Source organism: Linepithema humile, chromosome 5 (assembly GCF_040581485.1).
Source record: "Linepithema humile isolate Giens D197 chromosome 5, Lhum_UNIL_v1.0, whole genome shotgun sequence".
In the NCBI taxonomy this organism is placed as follows: Eukaryota; Metazoa; Arthropoda; class Insecta; order Hymenoptera; family Formicidae; genus Linepithema; species Linepithema humile.
In genome coordinates this window covers 11090593-11106233 of record NC_090132.1, presented here as the reverse complement: position 1 = coordinate 11106233, position 15641 = coordinate 11090593, and the positions used below count along the sequence as shown (strand labels likewise).

At 37.3% G+C, this 15641-nt stretch overlaps 1 protein-coding gene across 12 annotated transcripts in view; it reads right to left on the bottom strand.

The window, feature by feature from the left end:
- Positions 1–15641, bottom strand: part of LOC105676570 (forkhead box P) — a 286205-nt gene that overhangs the window by 99053 nt on the left and 171511 nt on the right. For 10 of the 12 annotated variants that reach the window (XM_012374631.2, XM_067356013.1, XM_012374622.2 and 7 more), the window contains one exon: positions 8596–8730. In XM_012374631.2, coding sequence (XP_012230054.1) covers positions 8596–8718 — 123 coding nt within the window. In that variant the 5' untranslated portion in view covers positions 8719–8730. Of the gene's footprint in view, positions 1–8595; positions 8731–10107; positions 10693–15641 lie in introns of those variants that run through there. The other 2 variants (XM_012374648.2, XM_067356021.1) reach the window with 2 other exon arrangements.

Below are 15641 nucleotides of genomic sequence, written 5' to 3'. Positions count from 1 at the left end.
ATGGTGTTATTGCAGTGCAACGGGAAATGTTTGGCCGCGATGCTGTCGCGAGTTATTTCAGGTGGCATACGGGGATTTTAGTTTTGTCAACTGAGACGTTAAGCCGATCGACCGAACTGTGGGAATCACATCGGTGTCATCGTCACCGTCGTTTCACTCGACCATAATAATAATAATACTTGTTCACTATGCTTTTGTATCCAATAATTTAAGATTGTATTCAACAATTTCAACAGCTCATGAGTCACTGACAAGATAATGTCGGACAAATGCGTCGGTTATAATCGTTCAACGCGCACTAGGTCAGTGAAACTCATTTGGCCGACTTCCAATTGCGAGAGTATGAGTAATATCATGAGTAGGCAGACGCTAATAGCAAGAAAGAAGAATTCCGGCTTGCTGATTGTTTATTGAAGCATTCATTAAGGGAAAATAAAAATATTATTATAATATGATAACAAATACATGATACTTTAAAGTTAAAAAAAATAACTAAAATTGTCACTAAAAATAATTGTAGACTGAAAGTAAGTGCCGAAACATGGATTTTTCAAATAAAGAGATATAAATGAATATATAGTAAACTTTCTTAGTGAGATGCATTTGATATTTTAATCGTGTGTTTATACTTACTTGTAAAAAGTGCTTTTCACGAAAATATAAAACAACAGTAAAAAATGCAGTTAAAAGCCACGTTACGAGTTCAAAATTTATGAGGCGCGGAGAGAACTTGTTTAAGTGCCAAGGAAGATAAGGTAAGGAAGACTCTAAATACCATAGATAGTATATCTGCTGTAATGTAAGTAAATGTGAGCAACTTTTTTTTATAATTAACTTTTCTTTTATTCAACAAAAGACAAAGAAAAAAATAACTATTACAAAAAGAATAAAAATTTACTTGCAAACATCTGCAACAGGAAAAATCACGATTAGAATCGAAAGCTGCTTAAAGTGCCATTGCTAGTAACGTGTATAATTTATTGTAAGTATCATTACACTTATTACACGAAAAGCGAAATTTAGCGCTTTTTTACACGTTGTTAGCAATAGTAAAGCAGTTTTTTTATTCTAATCGCGATTTTTTAAAAATTGGCACTTGGAGCCTTAATTACTTTCAGTCTACAATTACAGCGAATATTAACGCGGCGTTTGACAAAAAAGATTCAACGAATTGATCTTTCGAAATATAAGCATAAATTATACTAATAGCGAAACAACCAAATGGCAATGAGTAACATACTTTGGTGTATTATTGAGCAATTATAAAGATGTTCGACAAGTTTCTCTCAGGTATCACTCAACGGTACGAACCGAGCGTGTGAATAATGGAGGGTAATCGCCCTTGCCAAGTCTCCGTCGACCTTTGCTCTCTCCGAGGTTAGCAAAGTAGGAGACTAGAAGGGTGGGATTTCTAGATTGGATTTAAGTACACAGCCGTGAGGTTTCGACCAGTTAATAATGTAGATAAAACCGAGACTTGGAAGACTACACGAGACGTCGCGCTGCGTCGCACCACTCCCGAGTTTCTGACTTCTGCATTACCATCGAATTCCGATCTCACCACTACTGTCGCGCATCAAACGTTCCTTGGATTCAATTATCGATTATTCTCACTTCGGAAAATTAAGAGAAATTAAAATCACCTTGGAATGTACTTGTAAGTAGTTCGGATTTCACGACGTCTCATAATTTGTTGGGAATTTCCTACAATTTGCGTAGTATTACAATGCATTATAAATTTGCAACGTTAGCCTAAATCAAAAGAGGAGATCGTAAGATTAATGCATCACAAAATGATGATATAATAGCCATATTGTTTTTGTACATACTCAAGATACAAAATTGACAAAACATTTATCTAAACTAAACATTCCATCTTTACGTGAATTCGTGAATAATAACACCGACGATTTGTGTGTAAGCATTCATGTATATATGTAACTGAATTGGCTGAAATCAATTTAACAAAACGACTGTTCCATCACGAGGTTATCGCAAGAGTGACATCCTACGCACGCGTTTTTCCACATTAAGCGACCATTATCCTTCATTAGTCATTACTCATTAGGCACAGGTATTACAAACAGTAACACGAAACACACAACCTTCACTATCGGTAACTTTCTACTTTATGGAATAACAGATGCTATAAAGATAGTCATGACTTGCGTATGGACAGCGCGACGTTTCGCAATAAGAGTTCCCTGGAGGACCACTGAGAAAAACGAACATCGTTGAACTAGGAGCAAACGAGGTCACTACTCACTATTCACCAGCTGTAACAACTTTTATCTTTGTCTTAGCACACATGTCGTACAAATGTCATATTTTATATAGTTTAATATATTTCTAACAATTGCATCATCAGTATATTATTTTTACAAACATCAAAACAGAATATTAATTAAATTTGCTCCAATTAACGTTGATCCGCATAATTAGTTACTGCGAGTACTTTTTTAATTTTATTAATGCAATCAAAAATATATAATAAAAAGCTTTATTCGCATAAATATAAAGATATATTTCCTACAATATAATTGCATACTAAACTATAAACATATATTGTCTTTTAAATACACGCATGTAATTAAAGTATATTACACTCGATAGCTTTTCTTAAAGATGAAAAACAATCTAATCAATTGCTTTAGATTAATTCACATTTGACATGTATACTTTCGCAAAGTAACTTCTAGTAAAGAGCGAAACAATTCTCGCTTCGAGAATTCCCAGCAGCACCCGGCTCGTTTGTGCCGGGTGCTGCTAATCAAGCCAGAAGCAAACCAGATCGCTACTCTCGGAAAGGAATTTCCATCCCCGACGATGCAAGGCCCCGAAAGAAGAATAAAGGCCACCCAAATCCACCCGTTTCGGTAATTTATTAAAATCCTCGTCGCTCACGTCGTACCGCGGAGTTCTTCGGCACGCTACGCAGTAGCACCGATCCAAGACCTTTTATGCCCCGACCAGCTGGCTCAGCACGACAAAAATTCTTTCAATTACAGAAAAGCGAGCTCTCCTTAACTCCGTCGGCATCGATATTCATAGCGAAGCGTGTTACGTAAAAGTTACGGCTTTGCCGAGAGTGGAGAGGATGCGAGCCGCTTACAGACGGAGGTGAGGGCGGAGGCAAAGAAATGGCATGAGGGAAAGTCGGGAAAGAAGAATTGGTCGGCGCGGGGTCGGGCAGGAAGGGGGGAGGGAGTGCGAGCTGTCTGATTGGGAAGGACAGCCTATCCGCAATTTGCGATCCATAAAACTGGGTTGGGAGGTGAGAACTCGCTTGTCTTTCATCGATGCCTCGTTTCTTCTTCTTCCACCGCGCTTTGTCTTTTTTTTAATCCTCGTTCTCGCAACCCCTTTTTGCATTTCAAGGAACGCCGATACTCCCGCTGGAGATCCTTTGGATTCTCCAGGCGTTTGGATATTAACTGGAGATAAACGGAGTGAGGAGTCTAATGAAATATCGACGTCATTCACAGTAAAAGTTTGTTTAATCTTGAAATACCACCCACGCGACGGCAAATTATTGAATGCACGAACGTGCGGAAATTATACAGTAATTTGCGTTCTCGGAATAATTCGACCTTTCAGACTTTTTATTGCTTGTGAAAGGTAAATGCATTGTGACGTCCGACGAAAAGGTAGCGGTAATCATAAATACCACACGTTAATTTATTCGCTTATAATGAGATTTTAATGAATTATATCTTATTATTAATAAGTAATAATACAAAAATATAGAAATATTTTTATATTTATCTGTAAAGCGATCTTCACAAAAAAGTTGTCTAAAATAATTGTGGCAATTTTTATCGCAGATGTTAGTCAAATGATCATGCCAGATAATCAGTTCTATATATGAATAGTGACGTTCATTAGCGGATAAGTGATAGTGAGTAGAAATAATAAACAACGGAAAAGTGAAATCATATCAGCATCACGAGCGAGTTAGAAAATTCTCGACGCACATATGCATAAACGTAGATTGTAAAAGAGATTATTACGTCGATATGCGCGTACGTATACAGTATACGTATACGGCCACATACATCACACATACACCAGAATTACACGTGCGACACCGTACATCTGCTCGGCCGTTGCTTGTGTAAACAGCGTTATTCGCTTATCGACAGACCAACACAACCATAGTGATATTTTGGGAGCAACCTATGTTACTTTTTTTCTCTTTTTTATTAAGAAAAAAGAATAAACGTTTATAAATGCTGTAATGTAATGCTTGCTGCTTGCGAAAATAATGTTTCAAATTGATAATACTCCAAGATTATTTAGATTAATTATACATATTATTTTTTTTATAAATCTGTAATGTGCAAAATAATTGTGATAAAAGCTCAATAGAAAAAACCAATTTTGATATACGGAAGGACTTCCTACAATTTTCTAAAACTTTTCTTCTATTCTACAAATGTGAAGGAAAGAGGCGTTGATTGAATTGAACATCAACGAACTTTGAGATCTTACGACTTTATAAAGTTCCTCTGATCGTTTTGGGATCGAGTTTTGGGTAACCATTGACTTTTGCTGACCGTCCTACGATTCGACCGCGATTTCCTCGCTTCCATTGTGTCACATTTGAAGCAATCTTGACTCTGTAACTTCGTAGGATCTCGCTGGCTTTCCAAGTAGCGGGTTAAGTTAATGCCGACAATTGTCCCGTTGAGTCAATTATTTGCAATCTCTATGCAGAACTTCAAGGCGATTCTGTAGTTAACTTATTAACCGGGCGGAAAGTTTAAGCAGGAGTTAAAATTCCGCGCTACGTCGAGTGACACTGATTACATCAATGTAAGCGGATTTTATCGTGGTTCCATTCTTATCATTTAGAATTTACACCTTTTATTATTAACAAAGGAATAAAGCTTTGTACATAAAAATCTTATTGCGTTATCAAAATATCAAAAATTTTCAAGTCAACATTAATAATTGAAATTTTTTGTGTGTACTGTTTTGCGTGTTTATGCAACAATGTCAACAAATATGCACAATTTAATCTAATCGACATTTTATATGATAATATTTTGACATTTTCACAAAAAAGAAGACTAGAATTTAAAAAAGTTATAAAGTTAACAGTGTGTCAAGCGTAAATAGAAAAATTCAAATTTAATCAATGATCGAATGATGCAGTTTAATTTGCCACAGATGCTAGTCTTTCAAAATGTATTTTTGATTATGACTTATGAAAATTGACGTAGTACGTAAGATATCTGTACAGTAACAAACGACAAAGTTGTTCCGAATAGTCGGAAGCCAAGTTTGTGTGATTCAAGCCGGCGGCGATCCAAGTGCTTCGGCATTGCCGCCTGACACTGTTTATAATTTAAGGGGTTCTTGAGAGAGTCGAGAGGGTTTAGAGTGACGCCGACAGTGGCCTAAGATGTCGCAAACGACGATGTCGTTCTACTGCGGTTACGGGTGTAAGGATCGGTTAGGCAGGAAAAGACGGAGAGGCACAAAGTCCAAGTGTCGAGATGTCTACGTTCCTTGCCACGGTTCTGATACCTTCGTGACTTTGTTGCCAGGAAATGAAATTGCCGTGACACCTTTACATGCTCCAATTTCTTGGACTATTGTTCGTTTATAGTTATGATGATATGATTATTAAAGATGAAGACATTTCTTTCCTCGAATCTGACTCTTGACTCTGTCGAGTTATCTAACTGAGAGGTATATATATATATATATATATATATATATAAATCATTGTTGAGAAAAATGTAATTATAATTGGTGTTAAATAGAATAATTTAAATAACATATAAAACATTAAAATTATAATGTATCAATGAATAGATTTATTAGGATTTCTTAGAATGAATGAAATAAGTAGAAAGCATAAATAAGTTTTCTTGTCTTTAATTTATAACTTATATTATTAATTTCTGACTTGAGCTTATATTGACGCAAAATTGAAAATCTAAAAAGCGTTCAATTTTAAATGCTTGTAAATATTATATGAAGCATAGTAAATTAAAAAAATAACTCTGTATATAGTTAAAATATAAATAATAAAATAATATATATATTGATTATTTATATATTATAAATACACGTAATAAAATTGAATTTACTTAGCAATTTATTTCCAGATTTTACAGTAATTTCTAGAATTAAGAACTTAGAATTAAGAATTAAAAACAAATGATAAGCAAATCGACTGTCGTACCAAATTTACAAATCACAAGCACATATTGAATTTATATAAATTCAACATGATATCAGAAATTCAGAATCCCTTAACAACGATGATACTCTTTCGGTCTGACCTGGGCGCAATAAAATGTCGTGACCTGTATTCATTTTGATATATCTCAGCTAAACTCGGCAGGATTAATACGGTACATGCATTTTAATATTAGCTCGATAGTCGATCCTTCGGATAGGGAAACACGATTTTACTCCTTGGGTCATCGGGAATAGGGAAACTAAAAATAAAATTCGATAAACGGTTTCGTATTACGCGGTTCTCGTGATATTAAACTTGCTTATCTACATTTATAATGAATTATCTCGGCTATAGTCGGACGCGTATAAGATTTGCCTCCGCTCTTCAAGATATATGTGTGTTGTATATAGTAGAAGATTCAAGTATATAAAGATAAGAATTGGAAGAAATCGGAAAAATATAAAAATTGTCGAAATTGGTATGGCGGCACGGAACTCAATATTCCTGAAATTTATAGACAGCATATTTTTGTGGCGACTGTTATATTAAAAACTTGTTGTTTTAACAAGTAGAAGTGAGAAAAAATTTCTCTCTTTCGTTGAGGTAAACGATTCGCGAAATACGTATTCTATATAGGTGCGCATACGTCGTGAATTATATTATACCTTTTGCGAGACCGAAGAAAAGGCTGGTTTAAGGGCCATAAAACATTTGTTTCCACCGCCGCCGCTTGCCAAAGTGGTATATTGCATTCGCCCGCAGACGCGGGATTTTGAATTGAATTTGAAATCAGGGGGCCCGATTTTATGGCAGCCGAGTGTCAAATGTCCAAATGTCGCGCCCGACTTATCGTTGAGAAACTCCGAAATCCCGAGACGAAAGTTCCGAAAGGGCGTTATCGGTTTACTCCTCCGTTCTTAGGTCGCGATACAGGATGCGGAAGATCGTTTAATTCCATTTTCGATTTGGTCTCTACGTGGAAAAGCACGGAAAAAGCGCGGAACGGCGCAAAAGCTACTGTTTCGCTTTATTGGCTCCACTCCTCCTTCACGATCACTTGAAGCGATCGAATTATATTTATAACTCAGAAGTTCGGAGCTATCTTCCCCCAACTTGTTGCAGACGTTTTCTACGACATCGTCCTTCTTGTTATTAACAATATTTATTTATTATACTTTTTCGTATTTTGAAATTTTTATTTATTTTCTATCATTTATTTTATTTTAATAAAACAGGATTAAATCATTTTGTATTCACTCTTCATATACATATAATGCATTTAAAAACTTTCAACTCTTAAATCTTTTTCAAAAAACATAGTGCAAATTTTGTATAGTGATTAATTCATTAGTACAATAAATGTGAAAAGTAACAGCAGTCTCAAGATCCACTTTACAGCGATGTGTGTTTTCGCTATAACCAGAGTCTATACGTTCCACTAATATCAAACCGCAGCATCGATAATACAATTATGTACATCAATGTTGGCGATAATTCGCGTTGATATCAATTTCCATATGTAGCATTAATAATATGTTAAAACGTTACAAAATCTATGCAAAATGTACGTAACAAACTTTCTAAATGACATCATGTTGTTTCATAGGTTTTGGATAAGAACGATATTGGTTGTCAATATCTGGACAAACAACATCGGTTGCGATAAAATACCAAAGTAACAAATGTTTCTCTTGGCATTCTACGCGATAGCATGCGTCATGTATTACACGTTGACAGCAAATGCCGCTGACGAATAAATGTTGCGATGTTGCATTGTTGGCGCGGATTAACGTCTTGAACTTTATCGCGTGTAAACAGCTGCGTTACGGCTATATTTAGCGACATTAAATGGATTAATGTTATCATATTTCGTTGCCATTTGATAAAAGCGTGTGTTCCATTGTTTGAATTGGCAAAAATTCAATCTAATCGTGTTCGATTGCTATGCACAATTTCTATGATTAAATTCTTTGCGACTAATGACTTTGAATAATTTTCAAATGTGGCAACTTCCTTAAAATAACATTATAGCAATACTTTATATTGCTGTGCAAATAATTAATTAAACCTGATTTTGTATCATGACAAATATTTTATATTTCTATTTCTTCGTATATTTTTTTCATCATTACGCAATCACTATCAATAGTGACTGATTTTAACCGCCTAATATATCCAACATTAGGTAAAATCAATATAAAATTTTAGCAAATTCAGAACGGACTTGGGAAATATATATATTTTAATAATAATTAGCACGTACGGTTTCGCGTGATGTCTTGTTGATCTTAGATTAGAAGGATTCGTCCAAGTACCGCTGGCTTCGTGTTCGAAGCGATAAAAAATAAATATGGCATGCGATAATAAATCGAGGCTGTTCTCCGAGATTAATTCCTTACCTGATCGTTGTCTTGTTGATCTTGGCCGTAAGTGGGAGTATCACCATTAGGGGTGGTGGCGGCGGAGGGTCGCTGTGACGTTGACAAGTTGATCGCGCCGTCTCCGTCTGTGTCATGATCCATTATGCCATCGTCCTGAAATCACGATCATCGTTACGTCAGTGCTCTTCTCGTGCATCGTACTCGATTATAAATGGCGCGCGCTTTTGAAATACGTTTTGGTAATTGCATTATTCTATTATCAATATTCAAATGCTATTTTTACATTACATATTTCTTAATATAAAAATTATATAATCTATGTTAATATATTACCATCAAATAAAAATTTCAACATTTTCTCGCACCTATATTTACATTATCGTTCCTCTTGAAATGTTTATTCAAATAAATATTAAAAAATTTTACGCTTATATAGAATAAAATTTATATTATAATATTAATTGCAATAATAATACATTTTTTAAAATAAAAACGATAGTTTATCAAAAAATTATTTCTAAATTGTACATATGTAAAGTCAATATAATGAAATGAAATGAATAGAATATTGGAGAAATATTTAGAGAGCTATAACACACGAGCAATTAAATGTGGAAAACACATGAGAATGCCCATCGTGATCACGAAGCGCAATAATCGTGACGAGATCTCGAAACATGCGCTTTTATCCGACATTGCCCTCGCGAGAGCCACGATTTTAGATCGAAGTCTGACGCACGTGATTCCACCCACTCGACGCAAGAGAAACAATGTTTCGCGGTTGCGGAAAGCTAATAATATATACTTTCCCGGAAATGCGTAAGATCATGTAAATTCTTGCTAAGGTTCTGTTTTCCATCATAAGCAGTGTATAATACACAACATTTTCGAGATTATCGTAAATATTTCGGAGCGTCACGTGATAGGTTAGCCACGTATATAAATAATTCATAATAGATTCCGTTGTAGTACCGTGCGCGTAATTTACAAAGCACATACGTGCATCGCTGAAATAAAAATCATGTAATAAGGCGTTTTGATGAGGAAAATTTATTGCGGATTTAAATATAAATTATACGTTTGCACTAAAGCATAAAAAATAAATGAGAATGTAAGTGTTTTACACATTGTTGCACCACGTTCGCATACGTGCAAATAAAATCCCAAAAAGTTAATATAATTATTAACATATTAATTATCCATGTGCGAAAAATTAATCACGCAATATCCCTGGGTGCAACTTGCCGCCAGGCTAAATCGGAAAACATCAATTTCTCCAGAAAGGAATAATTACGCGCGACATGCAACCCGTTAATTAAACATCAGCGGTTATTTCGAATTCTGTAGTTAGAGGAGGTGCGTTCGATGAACCTTGGTAAAAAATACGTAATCAAGCGTTGCATAATTAATATCCATTCATCGATTATTCACGACAACATTCACGGCTAATATTACGTCGCGCTTAAGACGATCGCTTAATTAATTCTTAATTAATATATGAGCCGCAAAGATTCAATCAAAGTTTCTTACATCTGCTTCGGTCCATTGGCAGGCGCGTCGCAGTTCATGGAAATTGACGTTACGCTTTCCGACGAAAAAAAAAACCCGCCGTTTTCGGCGTCACGAGACACTGCTCCGAAGTTTCACGCGGCGAGCGGCGTTTCCGGTCTTCGAAAACGTAATGACGCGACGCGCACTCGTAAACACCCACACCTACGCCATTGTAAACATTCAATGTGCATCATACGGAAATCCTGCGCAACAGTGGCGGAAATCGTTTTCCCGATTGTCTCACAAAAGCACCGGTTACACACGTTCTCCGCACTGCATCCAGAAATCAAGCGGCACTTTCAACCTCCTCCGCGGAACCCGGAATCACTCGCGGCGACGGAAGGGGAACGGGGTTGAAAGAGGTAAGTTGAAAATGCACCCTTCACGCAAACGGAGCGCAACGACGAAGCGACGGTGAAGCCGAAAAATAAAAATAAGAGAGAGAGAGAGAGAAAGAGAGAGGGAGAGAAGTGGGAGAAAGAGCGTCGGATTCGCGAAGGAGACGAATGCCAGCGTTAACGCGCCGACCGAGTAGAGCGAGGACTAAACACTAAAAGCGGCACAGGCATACCAAGCAGCCCGACCGCGGCGGGGCTGTTGCTTATTGTGTAAATATAAACAAATATAGTTGAAACCAACCAACAGGCCTGCTTTCAGTTCTCCCCCACCTTCCTTCCCCCCTTCGCTGCCATAGTCCTCCGCTCAATGTGTGTACCCTACCTTCTTCTCCTCCGCGTTTTCCCCCCGTTCCCCACCCCGTACTTCCGCGCCCCCTCTACGCCGGCACGTCCAAAGACTTCTTCCCCTCGTCCCGCTTAGGCACCCACCCTTCACCACGTCCCTGACCCCACTGCCTCCAGGCAAACCACTACATCATACGCGGCACATCGTGGTTTAGTCGCCTTGCCATATGTTCGTCTCTCCTTCTCTGTCTCACCCTCCGACCATATCTCCTTCTCTTTCCGTCGCTCTCTCTTTCTCTCTCTCTATTGCCCGCGCATCACACATCGCCAACTCGTCACACACTGTCGCCGAAGTCGGTGGGTTGCGTACCGACAGGACTTGGAAAGATCTTTGGAGTTCCTTTTTTTTTTCTTTTCTTTTTCTGTGCAGAACGCCTCCGCGAAATAGAGGAAGGAAACGGCCAGAGTGCGTCTTTTTCGGAAACTTTTGGCGTGCGTGTTGTGAGAGCAGCCATGAATATTAGGAGTCAGTTTACGTGCCAAAGTTTACTGTTAATTAATTACAAGTCATTTATACGAAGAGGAACGTAAAACTTTTTTTATCGAAATTTTCGGAATTTTAATTAAATCGCGTATTACGCTTGTCGCATCTTGCGTTATCATCAAAATTTCGGAGGAAACTTTATTTGTACAGTTGGGATCGTTCTTTTTTGTCAGAAAATTTCAAGAAACCAGACAAAATGCGCATTCGAGTTACTTTTGGTGGACATATGGCGGGTGTTTATTATTTATTTGGAGACTCTTGAAAGTGTGTGATATATATATATATATATATAAAGGATTATATTTTAAGTAGAAGCTTCCTTGCTTTGTGCGTTGTCTCTCCCCTAGGTATATAGAATTTCTACACACTTGATAAAAATATCGATTCATTATATCTATCAAGATGCTTGTACTTTGGCTGCGATCTCGCCAAATGTTTATAATCTGTGTCTTAAAATAGAATGAATAATCATATAAACCTACTTTATTAATAATTTCTTGTTGAACAAATACTGAAATTCTCTTTTTAAAATTACATATCATTAATTATTACGTAAACATAATTAAGATTTCTTTTTCATACGGTACATTTATCTATATTTTTAAAATGCAATCTGAGTCGTAAACTCTGCACTACGCTTCGCATAAAGACAACTTTTAACGATATAATCTCCAACACACAGTTACGATGCATTGCGCATCATTGAAGAATAAGCTCTTAATGTATTCCGCGATAAGCACTTGACGACTTCACTCCGCATTTCGCGAAAAGAAACCAAGTGGACGGTACAGGTATGGAAATTCTATTCTTTGGTTAGCTAAGTATATATACGCGCAAGAGAGGCGGTACACACGAGCGATAAATACGCGTGTACACACATGTTGCCTGACGCAACCTCTCCGAACCACCGGCTCGAGTTTGTACAGGCGAGCCGGAAATAGGGGACAAAATGTTCCTTGAAAACGACGTGTCCTTAAATATTCCTTTCATTCGTGCCACGGCTCCTCAACAATCACACGATGTAGAACGATACCGTACTCCCCTGCTGTGAGACTTTAAAGACAAAACACGTGTTGTTGGATTTCAAATTATTGCACCCTGCGCACCCGTTTCGAACGATCTTATTATTACACGCTGATAATGCGTGGAGGAAATGGACTTTTAAACTGTGATGATTTAGATTTATTTGATCTAACCTTTATTGCAAGAGAGTTAATGACGTGTGTAAAAATGTTTATCCAAAGTTTCGGCTACAGACAGAAGATTGATATGACTAAAATCATGATGTTTTATTAATAACAGAATTAACAAATATATAATAATGAGAGCAATGAAATTTATTCCTCCAATAAATATCGAAAATTTAATATGATATTTCTATGTTTCATATTGAATTGTTTTTGTTTCGCGATAATTGCGCATGGTAATTGATAGAACATTGGTTAAATTGTAAGAAAAAGATGACTTATTATTTTTGAAAGAAGAAGACATTTTACGTTTTTAGTAACTACGTTTATATTATCAAATATAAATAATATATTTATATGTGTTAATATATCGAAAATATAACACAATGTACACAAATTTGCACAGACTTAAAATGCACGCATAAATGATGTACAGACTGAAAATTTATTTCACTATAATCTCATACAATTCGAAATCGCTTAAACTTTAAAAACTAAATTGAACATCCTAAGATGCTTTTCATCAAAGTCATCAATATTTCGTTGAAAAATTTAGTAGAAACCTATTTCACGAAGCGCTTGAATAAATAACATAAAGCTAAAGCCGAAGTCGAGGACGACTAACCTGCATAAATTCCCGCGAAAATCCGGCGCTCGTTGTAACGCGAAATTTCCACCGCATTTTCCGCAGCGCGCTTCATGCCCTCGACTCGCACATTCTGCGCGTGTAGTTTTAGAGACCGCGGAATATAAAAATAAATTCTGCAAAATGCCAGGTAGTGGGAGGTTAACCACGCAAACGAATATAACCAGAATTACACGCCTCGGTACATAAAGTTCTTATTAAGCAGGCTATAAGGGTGGCTTAACAACGAAAGCGTTACACATCCGCGCCTCTTCTCACTGGCCCTTCTGAGGCATCGCGCGGAAGAAAATTCTGCGAGCCGCTTTATTAGAGCGACGATACCGGCGCAACTATCAGAAATATTCGAAACGAATCCAGTCACGTCATCCGTCCATTGTCGAGAATCTAGGTGCCCATACTGGCATCGCAAGGGGGAACCGAGTCCCATCGTCGGTCCTATGACAACAAAACTGAGGGCAAAAATAGGCGCAGCCGGCTCAGCCAGCTTATATACGTCGTATGAACTAAATATGTATTTATTAAGTAAACAACGGTGGGTCTGGGTTCCTGGGATATGCCTCGTTTCCTATTTCAATGTGGGTAATGCGCCCGGGAATTTTGGGGGCCTGCTTGTGCGCCACTGTTCATAGGCGTGGCTACATATCATATATCGAACGCGCGTAAGGTGTGAATATGTGCTTCCCGAGCTAAAAAATTACATACGTGGTTATTTTGAGCAGAATGATGAGAAAGTTGTGCGAGAAAAGAAGTATGTATAAAATAGCTTAAATAATGAGCACAAATTTTGAATATGTTTCTGAAAACTTTTGTAAGAAAATTTAAAATGTTGATTATTAATGTATAAATAAAGTAATAAAAATTTTCTAAAAGAAGGAATCTTGATTGAATCAGAAATCTTGATTAAAGTTTGAAATTATTCTGAATTAAATAATTTTATTCCACAAAAACAAAGAAATTAATGAATAAATTTTACATTTTTCCTCGATAAATTCTTTGATATAAAAAACTAATTAAAGTACAGATATGTATAGATATATATGAAAATGATAAAAAAAGAAAATGATAAAAATATTTATATTTGATAAATTATGAATTATTACTCAAATATTGTTTATAAAATTCATTATAACCAGCTATCGTTAATATTTACAAAAATTAAAGTAATTTTGCGCGAATATATTTACAAATTAAACGTCATTTTCATTTTCTTAATTTTGCTTCGAACACGTATTGATTGAAATAATTTAGATACCAAAATTTTAATGAAGATATAATGTAAAAATGCAAGTTTATTTAGTCGACTGCTATACTGTATGCCATATATGCGCCAATTTGCATTTTGTATAATCATTTTATACAATAATACTGAAACGAGATTAAACGAAAGAAAGAGAGAGAGAGAGAGAGAGAGAGAGAGAGAGAGAGAGAAAGAGAGAGAATAATAATGTTAAAACTTGTAACTTGCATCGCAAAGTAGCACGAAATAAAAATGAACGGCAGCAGGTACAGACAGCCGATTCACCAATTCAACTGTAAAGAAGGATAATCGTCGAGAGTCGAAGAAGAGATAACGAGAGCCCATATACCCCTATCAAACCAGAAGGGGTGACAAGGTAAACGCGCGTCTTCCCACGTGCTTACGGCCGTTTGAAGTCCTCTCGGCCACACACACACACACACATACACACACTTTGCGAGGGTCCGGTTCGCCCCTACTAAATAATAAACGAGAGGATTTACCCCCGTCAGGTTGGCGCGACGGTACATAAAAATACTTGAATCTGAGAAATTAGCGAGGAAACGGGTTGTCGTCCGTGTGAGTAGTGAGAGAGAGAGAGAAAGAGAGAAAGAGAGAGAAAGAGAGAGACACAAGAGCACGAAGCGAGTTGGAGAAGGAGAGACGGTGAAAGAGGAGACGCTGAAAAAGGGAAACGTGGAAGGGGTCGGCCAGCGGAGGCGTTTCGGTCTTCGTGCGGAGTGGCCAGGAAAAAAGGGTACCTAAAAGGGTTGAATTAATGTCGCGATAAATATATGATTTAAGGTGGAAACGTTTGCAACTCCGGCTAATTTTTTATCTCAGAACCGCGGCCGCTCACACCGCGGCGAGAGGTTTTTACCCTAGAAAAGCAAGCGCGACGATCTATCTATGGCGCTGGGCGTCGGCGGGACGGAGAAGAGGGGTGAAACAGAGGGGTCGAGTAGGTGGGAAGAAGAGAGAGAGAGCGGCCGAGAGAGGGCCTCGAATCTACCGCTTATTTCTTTTTTCGGGTAATTTACTGCCGGCGAGAATTTGAGCGGACGCGCGCTTTTTAATAGTTTGCGCCACTCGAAGGACCGACCGACCGACCGACCGGCCGTCCTTTTACTCCCGCCGTCAACTCCCTCGCGAACCCCAACCCCCTGCGTGTAGACTCGTATTAGTCTTTCCGTCTGTATCTTGCGCCTTTCCCCGT